The sequence below is a fragment of the Gobius niger genome (genome assembly GCF_951799975.1).
Source record: "Gobius niger genome assembly, chromosome: 16".
Lineage (NCBI taxonomy): Eukaryota > Metazoa > Chordata > Actinopteri > Gobiiformes > Gobiidae > Gobius > Gobius niger.
In genome coordinates, this window is record NC_136867.1 from 14,807,878 (window position 1) to 14,833,203 (window position 25,326).

Here is a 25,326-nt window from a genome sequence, read left to right on the forward strand (position 1 = left end):
GGGTCACATACTGTATATACACATATATTTTTATTCATGCAGTCCTTATATTTGAAGTGTTTAGTGGTTCTAGGCTAATGCTAGGCTAGCGCATATCTATGGTAACTAGTAGCCTGCATTAAAAATCTCTTCAAAATCATCAGGTAGTCCTCCAAACGTTGCCATATCTGATTTGTAGAAAGCTTCTTTGTGAATTCCATGTGTAGTAATGCCGACCACAGGTAAACAAACTACTGTAGCTCCGGTAACCTAGCAGATCACTCCGCCACTGCGTAGCTTACAACCAGGAAGCTGATGCTGCTCAAATATAAGTTATTTTAAATGCAAAATAATTATATTTCAAAAATTATTCAGTCAACACAGACATTTATATGGGTAGTCTGGTGTTGTAAGTGATTTTCCTCAGGTGCACTGTGCTTGGGTGAGACTGTTTTTAATGCAGGCTACTAGTTACCATAGACATGCGCTAACTTAGCACTAGCCTAGCACCACTAAACTCTTCAAATATAAGGACTGCATGAATTAAAAAAAAAAAAATTCTCCAGAAATCAACAACACTCAGGACAACTAGGAAATGAGGCCCTATTTGTCAAAAATCCCGAAATATCCCTTTAATAGTTTGTTGATGTCACTGAGGCGCATATCCAGCACGGCTCACATTTTGAGGTTGACATGAATAGCTGGGGAACATGTGGGCTCTGTCAGTAAATCGAAATGAACTCACGCACTAATGACAGGCGCTCCTTCACCTCTGAGTGACACAACCTATACCGTATATAATTGGTATAGGCTGCCGTGATATTCTTCTCCGTTGTTGAAAAACTGTTCATGTTGAAAACCGCCTACGGACCTCAAAGCTTCTTACGGCTCAATTAATATCAATGCAGGGTTTATTTTAAATCAATGCGTAAGTTCTGTGAACGGGAGTTATGTTTGTACCTTTTTGACAAGTTCATTTAAAAGCTTCTTTGACAGGTAATGATTTTAGAAGAAAACTGTCATGTTGGCAGGCAGTATAGCTTTTCTGTATATAAGTTTAAATTTGACATCCCAGCTTTCTATATTCAGCTGAAATAACTAATGGATAGTTGACAAGAAAAATAACCAGTGTCTTCAAGCTATGTGATTGCATTTGAGTGAACCCTTTGAACTTTCGAGGAGACACTGCAAATAAATAGTCATACTGTTGAAATGGAGAGGATAATAAACATGACTTTATTGTGTTTGTTTCCCCTACCATGAAGTCATGTCAAAAAGAGCAGCAGCAGCAGCACCTACTCTGATGAAGTCAAGTTATTGCAGTTAAGCTCACACAGTTTACCCTTCAGGTCCCGGCTAATGCATACAGCTTGTGGTTGGAGGGAATGCACAGTGAGCATGGTTGCAGCTGGTGCCCATGCTGGCTTTAGTGGGGGGTGATAAATGCCAGCAGACAGCAGATGCTCGGGGGACGCAGAGATGTACGACTGCAGCCTACAGCCAATGCTCGCCGCTTCCCTGACGCTGTGACCTCAGCCCGTCCAAACCGCCCGCTCTAAACGCTTGCGCTCTTTTAACTTTTCCCGCAGAAATCATCCCAGTTCAGAATCATCAAAATGTCCCCGTGGATATACGAGAGCCTGTAAAATTGACACTCGGTCCTAACAAGTTGAGAAATATGTGCCACCAAGTCCCTTTACCCAGACATAAAACCCTTTTACCACCCGAGGAGAAGGCATACATACATTATAAAATATACTTATTACATTTGCCCTTGGGCTGTCCGATGGAGTTTTGGGGGCGAGTGCATTTGAGGCAATTAAGCTTTAATATTTTTGATCAAACTGTGCCATTATTCCATGTGTCCAGATGTGGTGTTTTTTGTTCCAAGCATCATTATCTGCTGCGCATACAGAGCATGCAACCAATTTTGGCAAAAATACAGTGAATCTGAAAGTATGAATATATTATGTTTCTCACTGATTGACTTTGATTTGAGTTGGCACTTGAGTTACCTTCTTCTTTATACTTAATAGGAACACTTATCCACATCTGTTCAGTTCTTTCATGCCAAAGCACACTGAAGAAGTTTACAGCCTCATAGTGCATTACATTAGCAATATCTTGAATGAATACCTTAGTCATAAATTGGTCTATTGATCTATTATCATTTCTCAAGAGGGTTGCATGAACAGCTGCCTGGACTCTGAGTCATAACTTACACAGAGACCAGTAATAGGATGCTGAAAAATCTCTACTATCCCTATGAATGCCATGCATGAGTAAAGGAATCAATCAATCATTTTTGCACTCATTTGCCCTTTCTCTAAATAATGCACAACTTGCCCCTCTCTGAACACCATTTCTGTCACAGCGCTGGCTCCCCTGCGTCGGGGGCCAGAGATGGTTATGTCATTTGATAGCCAGCCCATGGCAATGTGTCAGGGTCACTTGTAAGCAGTTGGTCCGTTGAGCCCTGTGCCTGTCAGTTTGAGCACGGGGGCTGATCTGACTGACTCACCTGGCGCTGGCACCGCGTCCAGGGGGAGGCTCAGGTCGTCCTCTGCCACCCACGAGAAGTTCCAGTAGCCTTTAGGAGCGCCTGCGGCACCTTTCCCCGCCAGCGCATCACCTGCAAACACCAGACAGAGGCTTTTCATTAACCGCCGGACTTGGGTGCCACGACTGTCGAACTATTCAGCGTGCATTTGACACTAGCGTTTTGCCTTCATGTAGCAACAATTAGCATGATCACAAAACAAGCAGTTACTGGATTTATTCTCTCCTCTGCCTCACTGTGATTCTGTCCAACTGATTAAATAAATGTAATAAAAAAACGAATCATCAAGAAATAGCCACTCAATACTTGATTGACTGCATGGTAATATTTCAATTTTGGCCAATTTAGGGTGTTGTTGCTTTATCAGGCAGAGGCAAGAAGAGAGAAAAATATAAAACTCGGTCCCAGTATAATAAATTCATTTTGATTCCATAAAGATTTTTAAATGTCTGCTAAATAGTGTCAAGGGTCACGGATTAATGACTCTACAAGCTCCACAGTGACACTCCGCACTCGAGTCATAAAGTTAAAGAGTGTGGGGACCCATATGAGTTGGTTATTGGATATCAATAGTCTGTATAATTAGGCAAGGACAAGTTTGTGTGATTCTGTTTGACTCTTTGTGTTCACCTTCCAAAAGTGCAGGCTCATTACCGCATGGATGAACAGCGTGTGAAGTCGAGCTAACAAGTTCCATGCTCTCGTCAAATGCATATGCTGTCTCCTCTGCCTTCTCTCAGTTTACTGGTAATTAGTGCTCAGTATTGGGCCAACGCACTGCCGTGAAGAGAGGTTCCGAAGGAGATATTTGAACAGGAAATATCTAAGTGATATAAGTCAAGGTAAAACACGGAGTAACATTGAAGTAACCAGAAATATGTATGAAGTTCAAGTGATGAACGGAATCTGATTGAGGAAGAGCAGCAGTGCCTTTGTGAGAACAGACTTTTAACGCAATAAAGTATTTTCTAGTGGTGTTATTTCTTTTTCCAAAGATCAAACAATCTGTTTTTTCTTCTTCTATGACTCCAATTAACCTCTGCCTGTGTCAGAATTACCTTCACTGGAGTAGTCTCTTTATGTGAAGTGCACAAGCACTTAGCCGGGTTAAAGCATAATGAGTTGTCAAGTCCCACAGCTGAGATGTGTCAGCTCAGGCCTCCCTGCGCAGAAAGTCTTTATATATATTGTCACAAATGTACAGCCTTAAATCAATTTACAGCACCAAGCAGGGATCTCTGTTTGAGATAGAACTTCACTTTGATTGAAGTTTCGGTGATGACAACTCACTGGCATGACTTTAGAGAGCACATACAGGGCCAGATCTTGTGACTGGCGCAGTCCGTGCGCAACTCTAAACGCAACGTGGTACACGCGCGATCTTGCATGTGGCGCAGGTTTTGCGTTTAAGGCTGCACCACTAGGGAGAGGGCGTTATTTAAGAAAAAGAGGCCGACTGAGGTGTGGTTCATTGCAAGCAGCCCTCGCGCTGCTCTTCTATGGCAACCTTCACATTATGTTCCTCTTTACATCGCGCTGCCTTGTCGTCTTCCTTAGAATCGACGTCAAATTGAAAACAACAGTGAAATTGCCTTGAAAAGTCTGTTTGAGCGTCAGTTACGCACGGGTTTACTTTAATACAGTAGATCAACGCGCACACCCGTAACACCAAAACAACAACAGTTTCCATAAATAAACCACACATGCCTTAAGTGCCACACACCAAGTCTGATCTGCATTTTAAGGTGACATCGTTACCATTGTGTGTCAGTGTTTACCTCCTGATGATGCTCCTTGTGTAGCGCATTTTACAGGGCGCATAGCAAATTTTCCCCCCCAATTTAGCCGCTCCAAGAATCCTGCAGCTGTAGCGCAAATGTTCCAATACGCTACAGTTTTCTTGGAACTGCTACATAACTCTGCAACTCCTCCGCAGCCAATTTTCTGATCAATTCAATCCTGTACATTTCGTAACTTTGCGCATTCGAACGGTGTCCAACGCGAGGCTGCTGCCTCTCTGTCCCCGCCCGCTCGTCTTGGATCTGCAGCGAGTGGCTGCAGCAGCGGAGGGACAGTTTTATTTATTTGTTTTCTTTATTAAACATTGCGCGCTGCATCATGCATGTTACGCGTTTACAGGAGAACCCTCCCTCGCAAACCACCGCCTTCCACAACATCGCCTTCCCTCCCTCCTGTCCTGCCCACTTTTTGCGCCAGGTATGACACTGAAGATTGCAAGGAGCGCCACCCGTCTGCGCACTCGTCTTCTCTACAGCCTGCGCTATGAACCACAAGATCTGGCCCACAGTAGTTATATTAAAATGTTTTGCTCTCTGTTCTGACAGCGTGGCAGTTTTTCATGACGGTCTTACCCACCGCGGCTAAACAGTATCCTCTGGGCACAATTGTCTTGAAAAACTTCCCTGAGAATGCACTACGGAAAGAGAACGAAACGTTGGCATGTGTCCAATGAACATAACTCCAGTTGCCTTGTCTTTAAGCCTGGGGAAGGTATGATACAGAAACAAAAATCTGACTTGAAAACTCAGTCACAGCACTTTTTTCCGTTGTACGGTTTTGGTATATATTCTCAACAGACAATGATGTTCTCTGTATCTCCTCATACGATACAGATTATAAGATTGCAGAGAAAATCCCAACACAGGGGAAATTTCCCACAAAAGAGTCTTGTTGTGGCTTTCCAACACCTTCTTGCTGTAAAATGAGATCCTAATCTCTTTTTGTTGTATTTAGAAGGCTCATGTTCCCTGTGATTCTGAAATCTGCATACCTACTAACCAAACCAATTCATTTTGTTGTACTGTAAACCTCAATCAAGACTTAGTTAGGCACTAACCTAATTATTGCCACGCAGAATCGATTACAAACAAAGGAGTCCTTTGCTTTTTGCTTAGCTTGAGCACAGCGCCTCTGCTATTAAGTAATTCTTCTTACCATGACCTACAAAATGCTTTAAGATGTGGGACTTTGCTGTATGAATTGAGAACAGCAAAGTCAGGAGTGCACCACTTGTGAGCGGACAGCAGCAGTGTGTGATGTATGCGCTGCCTGTGGGCTTTGTTTTAGGATAGCGCAGTGATCCAGAGATGAGCTCAATTACCCATGAAGAGAGGAGGCACAGTGAATCTGAAGCCCGGACAGCCATAGCATACACTGGGGCTGATGCAAAATAAAGATTGTCCTAAGCAGCCTTTAGATAAATAAACGCGCCTAACAAAACAGTCACGCACTTGCACTCCACAAATATATTATCTTACACAACAAACTTTGGAGCTAATTAAGTGTTAAATAAGGACAAATGCATTTTCTTGTGCTTTGTGCTATGCGATCGTCCGCCTTGCTTTCCCCATTAATTAAAGATTTACCCGTGGATACATACATTACTGCCTAAATAAATTGATTACCTGCCCGTGCCGGTGACAAGCCATTAAATGCTCGTCAAACTGGGCTAGCTCCACGTCAGGCGGCAGGGCACTGGAATTGGCTGCTTTCTCTTTCCAAGCGGGCAACAAAAGACGGCATTGATTTCAATCAGCTCAGGCCTCATGTCCACTGAGTGCACTGACTTTCATTAAGACCTTCACGGGGCCATACTACAACAGTACGGCGGGGGAGCGTTGGGGAACACCGGGTTATGCAAGCAAGCAATTTACACCTATTCTAATACTATTAAGGATGCAAATTAGGGGAAGGGACACAGTTTGAACCGGTAACTAAACTGCTTTTCTACCTGCATTAGGCACTCCGAGGTGTGTTTCATTGTAGTTAAAGTTTTCAAACTGTAATTTTCTGCTCAGCTATTAAAAAAAAAGACCTTTTGCCTCCGTTAAGAAGCTTTTAATATACACTGCAAGAGGAATGGAACTAGACATGCCCATAAAAATGTGGATTGGTGCGTATTCCAGAGCTCATTTCTGTATTTCCAAGTTGGATGGACACATGTTAACCAGCAGAAACACTAAAACAATGTTTAACATTAAGCAACATGGGTGAAATTCTTTACCAAAGCTGGTGTGGGCCTGAGATGAGTAACACCTTGAACCATAGCCTCTTTTTGCTAAAACCATACAACTTTAAATATAGGGGTGGAGTTAGTTTATGCTAAAATGGCACTTAAATGAAAAACATAGTCTTAATTGTGGTTGTCCTCCTGCTGTAGTGCTGGAGGAGTGTGTAAGCCGCTTTACTACAGTATGTTGTTGCATAATCTCTCTCTGCCTGAGTGCCGTAGGATGGATCTTAATGGAATAAAGTGTTTTCTCAGGGGTGGTACCTTTCCAAGTGAACAGTCAGCCATTAGTTCTGCTCGCTGTCACAGACAATCAGTGGTGGAAAATAAACTTGATAAATAGTACTCTTGACATTTTTTTTCTAAAGCACAGTGTTTTTTTGTTTTGTTTTATTGTGGAAAAAAAAAAAAAAACTGTAATCCCTGTAATAGGGGCAACACATTTTACTAGTCTCCAGTGTCCATATGTGCATGCATGTATGTGGGTGTTTGTTCGTAATAAAGTAAAAGTAATGGCGACTGATGTTTCAGACAGTCACACAAAAGGATTACAGATCAGTGGTCCTCAAACTGTGCTACACTGGTGCTCTTCTTAAAGGAATAGGCCACCGTTTTTATATACTAAGATATGTTCTTACCTCACTTTAGTCGAGTTAATATATCCCCGTCTGGTCATTGTCCGCGCGCTCTGTCACGCAAACGGAGCACATACGCAGCCTCTCCCATATGTGACATAGCTCCGAAAAAGCTCACGATAGAAGCTACCAAGCTCTTCCACGTGTTCCCTATTTAAATAAAGTTACGTGAAGTGTTTTCATGCGAAGTATATTTACACAGAAATGTAACGTGTCGATTTTATAAGCAAATAAAAAGGGGGACTATATTGTGAGGCGTAATGATACGAGGAGTAAAACGTCCGCGCAGTAACTCCTAAAGGTTATTGACGGAAGTGAGCGGGGGAAGTCTTTAGGAGTTACTACGCGGACGCTGTGCTCCTCGTATCATTACGCCTCACAATATAGTCCCCCTTTTTATTTGCTTATAAAATCGACACGTTACATTTCTGTGTAAATATACTTCGCATGAAAACACTTCACGTAACTTTATTTAAATAGGGAACACGTGGAAGAGCTTGGTAGCTTCTATCGTGAGCTTTTTCGGAGCTATGTCACATATGGGAGAGGCTGCGTATGTGCTCCGTTTGCGTGACAGAGCGCGCGGACAATGACCAGACGGGGATATATTAACTCGACTAAATTGAGGTAAGAACATATCTTAGTATATAAAAACGGTGGCCTATTCCTTTAAGGTGGGACTCAGGGTCATCTGCAATTTTCAGACATAAGTTCACGTTAGGAGTATTTTAGACCCAATTTCCTCCTGATTATTATTGATCTAGAATTGGCGTAAAGTCAAGTATTTTATGAAATGGCACTGCTTAAGACGAATTTATGGCATGTGCAGTACAACAGGCGGCACGGTGGCACAGCGAGAAGGTCCCAGATGTGTGGCGGTTGTTCTCCCCATGTCTACTATGCATGTTTCCTTCAAGTACTCTGCTTTCCCCAAACACAAAAAACATGTACAATAGTCAAGGATTAGTGCGAGTGTGTTTGAGAGAGAGTGAGGGAGGGACTGCAGTCCGGTGTGGCGTGTTTTCATGCATGAGTCCTGCATGTGTGTCTCATTTTTCGTGTGAAATGCACTGACCAAATAAACCAATAAATAAATCAACAAATGCTTAGATGAAGTGATCTTTCACAAAACAACCCACATTTAATTACAGTTTTCATATCTTCGCACATTCTGGCCATCCAGACAGCACCGACTTTCATTTCTCCCAAACAAAACCTAATTGGAAAGCCGTGTTGAAAGTTGGGCCAAACTTGAGCGTAGAAATGGCCACTCTAACAACTAAAGCACTAATTCATGTAATGAACGTGCCTCTCATATGCAAATGTTTACAATGTTTCTTTTCTTTCTGCGCTGACAGCTCCACGAGGCAGCAGAGACAATTTGTACACAAATCAGAAGAAGTTTAATTATTTCATACCTTTTAATTATGATTGCTTTACCCTTTAATTAGTGAAAAAGCTGACAATTTGCTCCTTTTTCATCCCATGGCAGAGACCACAGAAACATTCCACCCACTCATTTGCGAGGATGTAGAGGTTTACTATTGATGCTAATTTGGTCAATGACTTGCCATTTTGTGATTTCCGACACAGCATCATGAGTAATCACGCTACTTTAGACACAATGTGAGGAACACCCTGGCGGACAGTAGAATATTAGGCCCTATTCGCATGGTATTATTAGACTTACCTGTGGAAACAAAACAAACAACAAATAGAGTTTCTGTGCCAAGTTCCTCGATATTTATAGTGTAACTTCGCCCTCCTAAGGAAATTCTAGTCCCGAGTGAATCAGCACGTCGGAGCTTTGAAAGTTTTGAACCAACATAATACAGTCTAATGAAGACAACGCCATCTATTTTCTACTTTCACCATCTTCAGAGCTCCTGGCCATGACGACGGGCTGTTTGTTTCCTTACATCATCAAAGGCGTCACTGTGCATTCCGCGTTGCCGGACTGAAGCATTGATTATGTTTCTGGTCGTTCCGTCGGCCGCGAGGAGATGACGGGCGTGGTGTGGCTATAATGAAGGAGCGGGCTCGATTCCACGCACAGATGAATGATTCATCAAAGAGGGACTTTCAAAGGCCACTTCAACATGATCGTGATTAAGGTGAAATTACAGTAGTTGGTCTGAAGTGCGCTGAGGCAACTTCCTGCGCAAAGAGATAAGATGCCGTGTGTGTGTGTGTGTGTGTGTGTGTGTGTGTCAGTAGCACTCGCCCAAGACGTTCTCATCCATTTTACATCAAACAACATCAAACTCAAGATTGTAGTTTAGATTGTTGACTATATACTGTTGTTTTTAAGCCTTTATGGTTGAAAGTCAATTCAAAGCAACATTTATCCAAAACATTTCAATGTTTTTCGAATTTCCACACACAGTTGTCGAGGAAATAAAAGAGACTGGTGTCGTGTGGCGTCTGCAGCGTATTAAGGACTTTTTTGGGGGATTTAGTGATCAAAAACTCAGAAGTATAAAAATAATAGTGAAAGCTGGGTGTTGTAAACATTCCCGCGCCACTTTGCCCCCTAAAAGGTGTGAAACATGCTCATACACACATCCTCATGTTCGGTAAAATGCATTTTTGACCGCAGTTAACTAATTGGCTGCCTTTGTCATGGTTTGAAAACGGGAACATTTAGTGCCGGCCCTAGCTGTTAATACAATGTCTGTGTACTGCATCCAGAATGAAAACTAGTGTAGTGCTGCTCATTTTTTTCATTCATTACTCCCTTTTCCGTTCTACTTTCTGTGGTTCAAAAGTGGTTTCGTAAAAAAGCAATGTCAGGCCATGACTATACAGTATATTTGATTTTTTTTCAGTGTGCAATATGTAACACACTTATAAATCATTTAAGTGTTTTGCCCATTCCTCTCTAAACTATTTCCCAAATACATGGCGGCGCATTTTCCATGCTATATGCAATACATTTCCAATCTGCTCTATTTGATGGAAGGGCCCAGGAGACGTTGGAGGGGTCATTTCAAACTTTCACTTTGATTTCCTGCATCCTTGGACTTCTTTTTTCCCCGTATCTAAGCAACAACACAGCTCGCTGACACGTAGGAAGTCCGATGGTTAAAAAAAAAAAAAAAAAAAAGCTTGTGTAAGTGCCATGTTAGTCTGCTGCTGGCTACAATAGCATTTACATCACACTGCACAGACAGACTGACAGCCAATTAGCCAGACAAGGATGCAGCGGCTCAATAGGATGTGCTGCAAGTACACAGCGGTTCAGTGATAGTATAGGAGCAAGGAGCAAAACTCAGCTTTTGATCGGGACTGGCGAAGTCTTAAATTGTAGGTCTTTTTCATCCTCAGATTCTATGGCCACATTCTTTTCTGGATAATAGGGCACCAACATGTCACCCATGTAACTTAGTACTGCCCTAAGACCTAATAACTACAAAAGGTTGACATAAACCATATGTAACCAAGTAAATTAATGCCATTTTGCTGTTTGCTGGTATAATGAATGTTACATTAATCGCAGCGTTGACCACACTTTAATTCAATGCATGTTTTGTCTTTTGCTCAGTACATTTTTATCTCATATAATGGTTACAGCTGCCATGTTACTCCACATATGTTGTCCCGTCAAACAGAAATGATCAAAAATGAATAAAAGGATTAAAGCAGAACTAAGTAACTTGTTTACTTTAATAAATCCTTTTTGTAGTCATTGTGTCCTTGGGCGCTGTAGCGCAGTGGTTAGCACTTTTGCTTCGCAGCTAGAAGGTCCATGGTTCGATTCCCACCTGGACGGGGCCTTTCTGTGTGGAGTTCTCCCATGTCTCCGGGTCCTCCGGTTTCCCCTACCACTAAAAACATGTACAATAGGCCAGGATGAATGATGAGAGTGAATGTGTGGTGGTGGTCAGAGGGACCGTTGGCGCAGGTGTGTGCAGGCGTGTACGCTCGTGACAGCGCTTCTGTCAGTCTCCCCCAGGGGAAACTGACAGTAGCTTACCACCACTGAGTATGGAGTGAATGTACAATTGTCTCATGTAAAGCGCTTTGTGACAATGTCTGTCTGTGAAAGGCGCTATATAAATAAAGATCTTCTTCTTCTTCAGTGCCTATGTATGAGTGGTTGGTGGTGGTCCGAAGGACCGTAGCCGCCGATGTGAGCAGCCTCGCTTCTGTCAGTCTACCCCAGGGGAAACTGTGGCTACAAATCAGCATGGAGTGAGTGAACCTCCCTTTCATGTGTGAAGCGCTTTGGGTGTGACTTGTGTTATATGAAAAGCGCTAAACAAATAAGATTCCCTTCCTGCTGGGGGTAATACAAGTGTTAATTGCCCCCTGGTGTCTGGCCAGAAAACCACCCTAACTGGCAAAGCTAAGGGCTTGCACCACTTTAACAGTATTTACAGCCAAGTTTGAGTGAAAAAAAAAATCCTCATTGTGTAATTGGATGTACAATATCCCTCTCTCCCTTTGTCTTTTCTGTCAGCGTAGTATTTACTCTCACGGACAATTAATGAGTAAAAAAACACACAACATGCTACGACACCTGCAGTGGCGCTTGTGGCCTTTAGGGGCATGAGTTACTTAGTTCTGCTTTGATAACTAAGAGGATAATGTAATGCCTGAATGTGTTTCTGTATATTGATATTAAACATATTCTCTTTAATGTATTACTTTCTGATCTATTCATTATAAAGATCATTAAAATGTGTGATTTAATAAGACTGGGACTGGAAATGTTGACATTCCCCCACAGCTAAACCCGAGATCTTTACACCAACTGCTATATGTGTTTTTGTCATCTGCCGTGCTGCATTTAGAATAGCCTTTAGCTCACAAATAAGCTTTTTTTGTATTTATAAATATATGTTCAGACAGCTTTGTAAAAACTGGCAAAACACCAACAAAACCGACTATAACACATCCTTGGAGACATTTGGCAGGAGTTTACTCCAACTAATTAATTCGCAACAACTTTTGGCTAAAACTGTTGACAAAGCCAAACAACTGCATTCTTCTTTAGTTTGCAAATATAAATAAATAAAGAAAACATGTCCTTAAATTCCTTCAATGTTTTGACAAAAATCTGTAATATGGTTGTTTTATTTGTTTTCTCTTTGTGAGGATTTAAATTGTCTTGGCCACCAACTGAAAGCACAAATCAATCAATGCATTTATCATGTCAGGGGAGTGCGGAGTGCGGTGGAACGACAGGCAAATATTTTCCAAACATTGCAAACAATCAGCAGCGTTTTTCTCTCAGCTAAGAGATCGTCATTAAATTCTCCTGCTGCAGACGGCGAGCACAAATTAATCATTGCAAGTAATCACCTCTTTTATCCCACTTTCATTTCCTGCACAACAAGGGAACGGGCCTCAAATCTTCTGTTCGAGGAATTTGAATGTGTGTGGACGGATAGAAAATACTTCAAAGTACCAGAACTGCTACTACTGCAAAATGTATTTGTCATCATCATCATCATCATCATCATCATCATCATCATCATCATCATCATCATCATCATCATCATCATCATCATCCTCATATTACAGACACAATTTTAAAAAGTTGTGTTTTAACCCATCATAGGGCAAGTGACTATTTCTGGTCATTTCCACACACTTAACATATGGCCTCCCTGCTGCATGTCAGTATAAGGTAAAGAAGCATGTCATCCTCACTCAGCCAATCAGAAGAGATCAACCTACATCACAGATCCCACCTCTGTGGCATTTGACCAATCAGCAGAGACCGGTCGCACTCTCAACTTCCTGTTTCCTCTGAAGTCTGAAAAAGACCCAAGTCTGGCTCAATTCATGGTACATTTCTTTACATAACCTCAAAACTAACGGGTAAATTGATGAAACTCACACATTTTATTGGTGAATAATTGTGCTAAGTGTTGATATATGTGTTGGTTTTGGAGGATGTAGTGAAATAAGTGAAATTACAGTATGAAAAAGGCAGGCACCATATTTGATCATACACCCACTTAAACCTAAAGTTAATTAGTTTTGTCCATATTTGGACATGCCCATTGCACCTATTATTTACACTTACAGTATTTTCTTCACAAAAGAACCAATAAATGTTGCCAAAGGTTATTTTTAGTCAAATGTTTATTCAAACATTCAAACACTGGAGGTGACTGACCTCCAGGCATGTAAAGCACAATCACATTACAAAAACTCTTGCCTATGACAGGTGTGATCATTCAAACATCAATATCACAAAACACAATGTCTCCTGAACACCAGCACCGCCCGAGACCTGAAAGTACTTTTTGTATGTTTTATATATAAACCGTTTGTACTTTACCACTTAAAGGGCAATGGACTAACTGTGGTAACTTGTTTTACAGTCATTTTATTTGACCAGTTTAGGGCAAGGAACCAAATATGGTAACTTTGCTCACATTGATTTTCTGCATCATATTGAAATATTTTGAAAAATGTTACAACAGAACTAAACTTTGTGATATGTCCCCCAATAACACTCTTACGTTGAAATTATTATTATTTCTTTCAAAGTATTTCAATGCGTGACCTATAAATGGTTATGAATGGGAATTTGTGAGTGGATTCGATGTAGGCGGGACTGTTGAGCTCCATTCTTGTGAGGGTGAATAGTTATCTATCCATCATTGTTTTTCCAAATAAACAGTCGCATTATACAAGATTCACCCGCCCTACCACTTGCTGCGATGACTGGAACGCGGTGAATCGTGACGAGGACTGCATTCGCACATGACAGCGATTATTATTTTCCGTTTTCCTGACTAAACATCACAGTATACTACTTTGCTTTGTCCATTCTGCATTGCACTCCACGAATAAACTGAATCTGTCCTGAAAAACCTGTCTGAAAGTGCCTATGATTTACAGCCCACCTCCCCGGTTCGCTCTGTAATCACCTCAGTTAATGCAACGCTTTTAAAAACTGGAATGGTACTCTATAAATCTGGCCGGTCCCTTTCTCCCCACTCATGTTTTTTACAGTTTTTTTGTGGTTTGACCTCGTAAACACACAGCAGAGGCAGCCAGTGCTTTTCATGATATTGCCTCTCACCTGCTCCTGATTCTGTGTGATTCTCCTCCACTCCAGCAGGACCACAGCCACGACAGCCACTATAGTAAATCATCATGGAGGCACTCAACACTTTGTCCCCCTGACATGTGTGGAGTGTGTGTGGGTGTGCAGCTCTGTCCTCTTCTGTCTGCTGCCGGCGCACACTCGCTGCACGGTCAGAATGAAACTACTCTCTCCAGATAATGGGGCCTTGCGATGCGCCGGGGCTTGTTCTGGGACTGGCTGGACTTCAGGACACGGGGATACAAAGTGTTGGTTGGATAGCTCCGTTGAACAACAAAACGGCAATGGAAAACATTCAGCGAGTTTAATTTAGAAGTGGCGATATCTGACTCTGGGTTAGCATTCCCACCTACTGCTTAACATTTCTGTCACCAATTAGTATCTGATCGATCACCGTCTGTGCAAAAGTCATGAGCACTTCAGTTTGAAGCATTGGACACACGAAGCACTTTGGCTCAAGGAGTTATTTACTCATTCACAATCACAATTACCTAACTGTTCAATAGGGATAAAATCAACACAATGCATTTGTATTAGGAAATAAATCTAAAAAGGTTTTTAGACAACTTGAATTTGTCCGTGCTCTGTAGGGCACGCACACAGTAATTAGTTACATTCAAGGTCAGTATCCTCGTTGTAAAATCCCTAATCAAACATCTTGCTGATAACAAATTCACCTGACATGCTAATCTGAATAGTGAGACACCACATCCATCACAAAATTTCTCAATTGACGTTTAAACCGCTGTCGCCCCAGGCAGTAATGTGTATCTTGTCAAAAAATTGTAGTTAAACATTGTGATAATTCAGCCTTGATTTTTGTGTGTGTGAGAAAACAAATAGAGGCTGATGAGACACCGCATAATTAAAAAAAGTATTAAATTTACAGCCAGTGTTTATGGTGTATACTTTGTGCAAAACACCTCTGGCTCCCTCATTGTAAAAATATCCCGAGTATAGTTTGGATTAAATATTAACACCAACACCATCTATTTCACATGAAAATCTGACAGTAGAGCTCAGGGTCCTGTCAATGGTCACTGTGCTCCATGTTAGCTGATCGGAGTGGACGTTTGATTTGTATCGAGGGATGTGCCAGTTTGGGAATAGTGTGCCTGCTCATACAGCACGCTCTCGCCCACAATGGATTTTCACATTATGGAGTGTCTGTCTCTTCCACAAGGTTAAAACAATTAAAAAGGCTCAGATGTGAAAAATGTAATATGACAAGACAGGCTGATTATGCATTAAAAATCAACAAAGCGTGTTGCCAGCACAGCATAGTGAAGGCTATAGCCTGTATGTGAAAATGAGTGTGTCCTAAAAATAACATGCCTATTAACCATGACCATAATATTTGAAATGTGACACATGTGCAATGTCACTGCTTTCTACTGCCATCTGCCAAAAAAAAATAAAAATGAATTTCACAAGTAATGTACGTTATGCTACAGATGCCATGCATGCCAGGTATTCACAAAATCAATTTGGGACAGGTATAAAAGGATCTAATGCTGAAAATTGAGTTTTTAATTCTCAATAAAAAATTGCTTTAGTGGCAGTTGCCTCCCAGGCCACATTGAAAAAAGTGTGGAAATGCCCTGAGTCTGGGGCAGTAACCCTTGGTATTGAAGGGGTGCCTCTGTGTCATGCTGGTTTGCTCCCTGATGAGGTATTTTTGTACATGCAGCGCAGGTCTCCTGCTGACAGCGTGGCACCAAGGCCCTATTAGTGTCAGCAAGCAGAAATCACACATAGGGATGCAATGCGAAAATTGGCTCTGACCTTAGCAGACAAGATGGAAAAAAATCATACTGGCCTAACTATAGTGTAAAAGTTGTAGTGATTGTTTTTGTTATTTGAAATGAGCAATACGTATTTGTGCAAACTATAGTTGGTTACTATAAGATAAGATAAGATAAGATAAGATAAGATAAGACAGCCTTTATTGATCTCACAATGGAGAAATTTATGTATTACATTCAGCTTAGAAACACTCAGGGTGTGCAAATATCATATCATTGATCTTTCATTATTTTTGAGGGAAGTCATGCCATTAGGTTTTTGCCATGGTTGACTAGAAGCACATCATAGTGCGCATACTCTCGAGACATTACTTCATCCAATCAGTGGTATTCATCAAAGTCCATCATCTCATGTTGTTCACTTGAAGAACTACACTCTGCAAGATGCTTTAGGGAGGCTGCCGTCGCTGAGCACTTTTATTTAGAGAAACAAGAAAAGTACTACAACTTTTTCAACAGACTGACGAAAATTGATTTCCAAGGGTATCCAAAGTGAAGCAACAAGCAATTCTTAAAAATTCACTTACTGTTACAAGGTCTACAAGCGAGAAAGTGGTATCTTGCCACACAAACAATATGCCCATTTTATAACACCCCCTCAGGCTTGTGTTGCATCGGCGAAATACATATAATTGCACACAGTATGTACTCAGGGGCCAATGCTGTGTATGTCAGTAAGCTGGTGGTCACACACAAGGAACTCAAGGCTTGCACAATGCAGTCCTCCCCGGTCCCACTAAACTGTATCCAGCCTTCCCTCTGGTTTCTGCAGGTCGGAGCCATACAGCAGTCGCCGTGCTCATCAGAGAGGCACCACATAGGGAAAGTTAATTATCAGGACAATTAGAGTCTTTATCTGGACTCAAAATGTTGAACAACATTAGACATTTCCGCTAAAAGTTGTTTTAAAGCAATTCAACTCAAAGACATCCATAAAAAGAGCTTCCAGTCAGTCATTGAACGATATTGTTTTTGCATTGCCTGTTGCTAGTTTGGCTCATCAGTTGACACTTATTTTTATGTTTTTGTATGCCTAGATAGCAGTGATTTAGCATTTAGCATAATGTTACAGCCGTGCAGTCATATAGTATAGTTGGGATGAGCTTCCTTTGAGCATTCGATCGGCCTCCTCCATCAAGAGTTTAAAGTCTCGCTTCAAAACGTGCCTTTACACATTAGCTTTCAACACAACTGAGCTGAATATTGCATATATATTTTGCATATGTACCTTGTATATTGTCTATTTTCTCTTGTTTGAGACTTTATTGAGACTTTAAACGTGCTATATAAATAAACTTTGACCTTGACCTTGATATATATAGAGACCATATACCATATACCATATACATATACTCAATAATGTAGTGTTGCGTTAAAGACTAAAATAGGACTTCATGGAACTAGATCAGGTCCAGTAGCTCTGGTCCATATGGATGAGGTCATTATGAATGTGAAATTGAGGCCAAATGTCAGCTCCGGAGGGAAATGGTGCCTTACAATAGTGTGTTTTAACACTATACATGATTAGCATGGACATCTTTAGCATTATTTACTTGAGGCTGTTATGAAAAAAATATTATGAATAAATTATTGTAAGTATAGCCACAGAATCCTCTCTCATTACGATATGCAGAGTGAAGGCGAGATAATTTGCATATGTGAAAAGTTAATCCATTTTAATGATTACATTGCTACTACTCAATGCATGCTGCAGCCAACATGTTTCCTAATTTTTGATTAACTGAAAGAAAACAAACAAACAAGCATGAAACACTCTAAAATACCCTGAATCACTTTAGACTCCAATCCGACTTACAAAAAAAATACATGTAAATGATTAATAATAGCTTTAAATCCTTTAAAGGATCGGCATTATGCTATTTTAGCCATTCCAAAGTTAATTATAGGCATTTATATGATATATTGTACCTCTACCACTATGGAACACTATTTTTTGTGACAAATATAAGTGTTTTCTGGAGGTATTTTTCAAACCCGGAAGACACAACGCTTCGATTCAGTTAACTCCGCCCCCTCTCTCCGCACATACAACTTTACCGTAATATAAATAAACAAAAATAATAATAATAATAATAATAATGCATTGGTTTTATATAGCGCTTTTCTGGACACTCAAAGACGCTTTACATTGCACTATTCGTTCACTCCATACCCGGTGGTGGTAAGCTACTATTGTAGCCACAGCTGCCCTGGGGTAGACTGACGGAAGCGAGGCAACCAGTCTGCGCCATCGGCCCTTCCGACCATCACCAACCACTCACTCACTCACTACATTCGCTAGGCTTCCTGGTGTTCCCAAACGGTCTCCCATCCAAGTACCGACCAGGCCCTTCCCTGCTTAGCTTCCAAGGTCTGACGGGATTGGGCATCGCAAAGGCGGTATGACCACTGAAAAATAAGTGAAGTTACTTCACGATGCAGTTATGAGGAGTTGACGTCAGCAACACAGCTTCATAAATGGCTAACACACATGCTAATATGCTAACACACAAGCTAACACGCGTTTGGATTGACTCACCACTCTGGTCCATCGCTGTTTACATTATGGGACTCGCGTTGGTTATAAAAGTTAATCCACTTTGATTCAGGCGAAGGTTCACCAAACATCCATCAGTGACACTCAGAGAAAAACCTTATTTTGGCTGATAGTACCCAAATCCCAGAGAGAAAAAACAACTTCTGACGAGTGGCCTCTTCTTTAGGAAGGTTGAATAAAGACCTCGTAGCCAAACATGCTTCTTTTTCTCCGTGACATTATCATTAGCAGGATTCAGGAAGATTGCTGAGAACTGCGTGAATGAAGTCAAAAACCACTCTGGGGGTGTTTTTGATAAGGAAATAGCACAACAACATGGCTAAAAGCTCCAAAAAGTCGATTTTGCATGATATAGGACCTTTAAAAATAATGTTAGATTAATACGATGCCAATGTTTGCTTTACATTTATATGTTTTCCCATGTAAATATGCTGATGGTGCACCGTATGGGGAAAACGTGAATTTGATACATTTAAGAGCTGGCTGCTGCCGGCTGCTGATTAATTTGTTGCACACGGATTAGAACATGAGTCAGCGCTAGCCTCCCGTTGGCATATTTGGAAGGCCACACTTTGCTAATATGAACCCCCCCTGGTCGAAAGGACGCTTAAAACAACATGCCACAAGTATTATTATGGACTCAGTGGTGCATGATTCTACCGTGGAAACATCCAATGCAAAAGTATGAGACAGGATTGAAAAAATATAATTAATTCATTAACATAAAAGGTGCAAATAAGTAAAGGATCTATTAGTATTTAATTATGTAGAACATTCAAACAGTACATTTTAGTGCAGAAATACAAAGTCATTGACACAGGATAATTGTCTTATTTCAGTGAATCAACTAAAGTGCTCAAAAATAAAAAAATAATTAAGTAGAGCAGAGCAGTGTTCATTTTCTAATTATTTTCTTTTAGGTCTCACACTGCAGGACACCATTCTCTAAGATTATTAATAAATCGGTGTGCCTCAAGTGGACCCTCAAAGTAAATTTGGAAAAAGCTGAAATACTGTTTAGCAGGACACAGTTCAACTTGGATGTGAAAAGTTGTAAAACAACTTCCCTTTGGTGCTTTTCAGTTTCTTCAGAAGCCAGAACACTGAAGCGCTCAAAAAGGGGACAATTGAATTAAACAAAAGAAAGAAGATGCCCCTATTAACACATGGCTAGATCTGATAAAACCATTGTGAACATGTTTAAGCTCAAGACTTTCCTCCAGACAAACTGGATATCAATGAATACTTTGAAAAAGATTATTCTAAGTGATATTTTATCATCTGATATTCATGAATGCTGAAGGAAGATTTTGAAGTAAGAAATTTACTTTGCTCGCGTTCCTGTTTAATTTTTGGCAAAAGTGCAAGCAGTAGTGGTAAGAGGAGTGTATTTCATAGTAAATTCCATTCAAAATCCAGTTCTGGAAAGTTTGAAGGAAAACTAATCATTCAATAAATGATGTCCCACTCCGTAATGTGTCTATTGTACAACAAATGACCTAATCCATCAAAGGCTGACAAACAGCAGCACAGACAGCTGACCTAGGGGGATTCCTGATCATGCCCAAAGTGAATGGGACGGCCGGCCCAGATGCAGAGCGAAGGAGGCAGGGGGAAGGAGGGGGGGTGGAGGAGATAAGTGTAAAATCACCTTGCCCAAGGGTACAGGCTGCACAGATCAATATCACACAGAGGAGTGATGCCTCAGTCTGGGAGCATGTAGTGTACGCAGTGTGCATGTGTGCAGGGACTAGGAACAGTTCACAGCAGCTCCCCCTGTTGGTTTAGACCATAGATTGATGGTAAGAACTCAAGAGCTGAAAAGTATTTCTTATAAAAAAGTTCTCAATGTAAACTCTGCTGTTCCGCCACAAGTGGTCACGAACCAACACTCTCCATCCCTGTCCCAAACTTGCATAATTGGAAAATGTTGCATCAAGAGGAGCATCTGGAATCAAACCTATGCCAAATCAATATGCAAATCACTGCAAACTAGAAGGCAGCTGAAGTGCCATGGCAATCCCAGATGAGAAAAAAGCCAGAACGAGAGCAGAAACCTATTTTAGAAGAGCACCTGTGAAAAGAATAACCTTATACTAAATCTATTAACTTCCCTTTAACTTGCCATTATTTGCACAGATTAAACACCTTCCAGTCAGACATAGTCTAAACTTAATTTTTGATTGACTCTCCAATTTTGTTCTTGGCACCAAAGGAGCAACAAACACAGACTGAATTAGCCCCAAACCACTGAACTTTGAAGTCTATTGGCGATCTGCCATCTCTCAGTCCAGAGTCATTTTCTCTAGTTGTCATATTTTTGGGATTGGTTGGTTGGCAATGTTCACTAGTTATAATAAACACTTCTCCCACACCCAAAAAATGCATTAATAACCGTGGTCAACATTGTGAAGCTCAAATCGTCGACATGGACTGGGTAAGGAATAAGACCCCAATAATTAAAGTGGCTTACTGAAGTATTTGCACTAGAAAATACTTAACTGTTCAAAGTTGTTTACTTAACTTTTGGAAGACGTGAAGATCGTGCCCAAATTTGCTACCTGCATGACAGGAACAAACATTCTTCCATTAAGCTAGCATTGAAAATATATGCGTACTGCCACCTACTGTTCTGGAGTGTGCATTAGAAGGCTTTTAAATGGACAAAAGTGCAGCCAATTTTATGTTTTTTTCTTTGGAATTTTTTAAGAAACAGTGAAATAGAAAGTGTTATGTATTTGCTTTTCAAATGTTAAGTCAAAGTACTGTAATCAGTACTTAGAGTACTTAGTGAAAACATTACTCAACTAAAGTACTCGTACTTAAGTAAAAATACTTTGTTACTGACCACCACAAATAAATTATTCATGCTACAGTATTCTTGCAATAAGTGTTTTGAAAAAGGTCACTGTACATGTGCTAGTGTGGCAGCTGAAATTTCACACAAGCAGCAATTACACATAGCAGTAATAAAAATATGGAATAGAAGTGTTATAATAAAGAAGAGTAGTACGAAAGCTAAGGTTTACTCAGAAAGCCTATGCTCCACTGTGCATAAGGGACATGATAAACCACAGAGCCCTGGCCTGCTAAATACAAAGAAACATGCATCTCAGTGTGACGTTTACCAAGGTGAGGCAGCCGCTGTGAGTGCAGCAGAGGGAGGTGGACTGAATATGCGGGACTACTGACGCATTCAGCGCATCATGAACAAAACACAGCTCAAAGTATGTCTTTGATGATGATATCACATTGTAACATGGTTAAAAGCTAAAATTAGCTTAGCTTCCGAGATCTGACGGGATCGGGCAGAGCAAAGGCGGTGTGGCCCATATATAGGCCCAGCACTGAGACAGGACACACTGTAACACACACTCACACCTAAAACTTGTGTACTGTTTTGAAAATTGGTGATTTTCGCTTTTTTGCAGAATGTTTTAGTTGAGATTACAAAGAATCCTCACCATGTTTTAGATAACAGTATTGGTATATTTAAGAGCGTGAAAAAGTCGTCAAAAGTCATGCAACGCTTCCCCGTGTGTCTCACGGAGGCCGGCCCCTGTTGATAACGCTCTGAATAGCCGAATGCTAACGCTGGAATACTACAACAGAGGTTTGGTTTTCTGTGTGAAACCAGTGAACTTCAGGCTAACTTTTCCGTGCCACTGATGATGCCCTGGCTGTAAGCATGCCCAGCGCCCAGCTGACCATTACGTTTCCCGAGCCAGCTCCTTGCCTTCAGAGCGTGTTTTAAGACAGAAGGATATAGCCAAACTCTACATCGAAAATAACTATAGTGAATGAGTTTGCTGAGCAGAAGGCACGCAAAGGTTACTTCAGATGGGTGAGTGAAAGTTTGTTTATTTTGAACTGCGTGGGGGGCGTAATCATTGGAGGAGGGTGTCCCAGGTGTGGGACAGGAGAAACGCTCCTTCGTCACGGTTGATGGTGTCGGTGCTCCGTTTCCTGATTTCTATGGCTTCTTTTATCCAGCGTTTGAATTTATTGGTTTCCGATCCAATGACCCGAGCCTCGTCCCAGTCAATGATGTGGTTGTTTCAATGATTACGCCCCCTGTCGCCCTGAATCCACCGGGCGGCAGGGGGCGTGACCAGTCTGTCGGACCTGTTGGGACCGTCAGACTGGTCACGCCTCGGAAGTAAGAACAGCTGATAAGTGACACGTCACCGCACGCCGGTGATACTTCTGATGACGGCCTGCAGATGGCGGCTGAAACATGTAAAGGTAAAAGATCTTTGACATCTCTAACCTTAGTGTTTGTTTATTTTGGTTTGCTTTTTGATGTATCCATTGTTGTGCTGTAAGCTAACGTGTGTGTTCAGTTGATTGGATTTGTCTAATAGTATAATGTAGTCATTGTCAATGGCACTAATGACCGTGTGTGCGTTCTTCTTTCCCTCTGGTCAAATGTGTGTGTGTGTTGGGATAATGTTGCTAGTTGTCATTGTGTTGCTAGTTGTTGTAGAGGTAGGCTCTATGGGAAGTGTAATTATGCAAGATACATTTATTTATATATTACCTGTTTGCAAACCTTTTTTTTTTTTTGATGGCACATTTTTCTTGCTTTTTGTTTTTTCAACCCCCTGTACTTTACAATGTTGCAGGGGGGAGCAGGCATGGCTAATCTAAATGAGATGTAAATGAGCCCTATTGTAACTCCGAGCAGCAGAGAGAGGTGAGAGCAGCCCAAAAGTTTAGAGGCCGATTTCTCTGGTTAGAAATATTCTGGGTCCTTAACTTCAAATTCTCACTTCTCACTTCTCCAAATATTATCAAATATCCATGTGTTACACATTGTTGGAAAGCTTGGAGACTATGCTTTAACAATCTGTGAAATCCCTGGTTCCCGTGACTTGGCACATATTCCAAAACTATTATTTTAGCTGCAAATTTTTTTGAAAAGGTTTGAAGAAGGGCAATTAAAAGTTAGAAAGCTAAGGGCCAAGCAAGTTCACAGTGCACTTTGTGAAAAATACTTTAAATTACTAAACTATGCTAGCCATTTCATTTTGAGGTAATAAAACATGTTCCAAGCGTGAAGCTGAGAACCAGAAGAAATCTTGCAGTTGTAGCTTTGCGTTTTGTCTCTAAGTGCTAAAGAAAATAGCTACTTGCCCAATCAAAAAACACACAAAAAACGTCTGGTTATTGGCAAATTGACGCGGTTGACAAAATGTCACCATGTGCTCTACTGTCGGTTTGGTACGTTGGAAAAATCTCAAACATTATTCACAGCGAGACTTGGATCGTGAATGAAACCTGAAAAGATAGGAGATAAAGCCATGCAGCATTTACATTCATTTTCTGCCAAATGTGCATCCCCCTCCCCTTGTCTTTCCGCCGCCCTGCAGGCGTCTCCTCCCCTCAGACATCTCGCATGTATTTATGTTCGGGTTCAACCATAAAACTCCTGCATGTCCTTGCACACCTTGAGTTCACTGATGCATTTGATAGGTGCTGCCTTCGCTCCCACATTATTTGGCTCATTTTTCATCATTTTTTCGGGCTCCCACTCAAGCAAGAGCCGGGGCTTAAAAATTGTGAGTGAAAGTTGTTAAAAGCCAAACAAAAGAGGAGCTTTACGAATGTCAGTGGCACTTTAAGTTGAAGTAAGTAAAGGCAATGTTTCTTCCGATGCAAAGTGCGGTACAGAGTCAAATACAGAGACACACATTTAATATGTACCAATATACTTCAATTTAGAAGTAGCTATTTGGGGTTTTCATGGCAGTATGACTATAGTAAAAGAAGTAGTAGTCAGCGGATGCCATTTTTATTAGACTATTTGTTCTAAATAACTATTTATACAAAACATTTCCTCGACCTTTGCAAAATGTCAAAGGATCATGTTTACCATGACTTAATCCAGTTGATCTACACGACTTGCTCCACCTTTACTTTCCCAGCCACTGTCCTTTCTTTAATGCATCACTACAGATTGACCACTTCAGCAATGCCCCTCAGTTGGCCATTTCCAGCCATCCTCACACAGAGGAAGTGCTGGACAACCCTCTCACATGTGTGTGCTTGTGTGCGTTTGACTGATGAACCTCCGCAGCCTCACAATGGACCTCGGCGCAAATTGAAAGCATGTAATCACGGCCGCATTTGTAGTCCATTCAGCGAACCCGCCCAGGAGACTGCACTGGTCAAATGGACTTGGAGTCTCGTGAAATAATCATCCGACTTGTTACCCACCCTCCATTTGCCATCATTCTGAAATGGGAACTATCAAGCAGACTACTTTATTTGTTTTGGGACCTGTCTTTCCCTACGCCCTGTTCGTCTTTATTGCTCTGTCACCTCTTCCGATGTCTATTTAATTACAGAAGTTGGTAGTCGTGGAACTAGATTAGTAATTTTTTGAGCGCGAGAAACGCTCCTTACCGAAGTGATTACGTCTGTATCGACAGCTGAATTAATGTCCGATTGTCTCCTGTGTGTGTGTGGGCCAGCCTTAGTTGTTGTGCACCTCCCAGCGAAAAGCAATTCCCCTTAAAGATTTCTCCTGCCTATTATTTCCTCAGTTTGTCTTCCTCGCCTCCAATCTGGCGCTCTATTTTTCTCTCTCTTTTCACTGTGGACGCCCTTAGCTCATTTTCCCTCCTGACCAAAGGGCAGAGAAGGTTGAGTCATGTAATTCCGCATTTGTCTTAGGAACAGTGGAAGG

The 25,326-nt window shown here is 41.3% G+C and overlaps 1 protein-coding gene across 1 annotated transcript in view; it reads right to left on the reverse strand.

Moving 5' to 3' along the window:
- The window catches only part of alk (ALK receptor tyrosine kinase), a 423,524-nt gene that overhangs the window by 197,266 nt on the left and 200,932 nt on the right, over window positions 1-25,326 (reverse strand). The window contains exon 2 of the mRNA XM_079573064.1: window positions 2,501-2,611. Coding sequence (XP_079429190.1) covers window positions 2,501-2,611 — 111 coding nt within the window. The remainder of the gene's footprint in view (window positions 1-2,500; window positions 2,612-25,326) is intronic.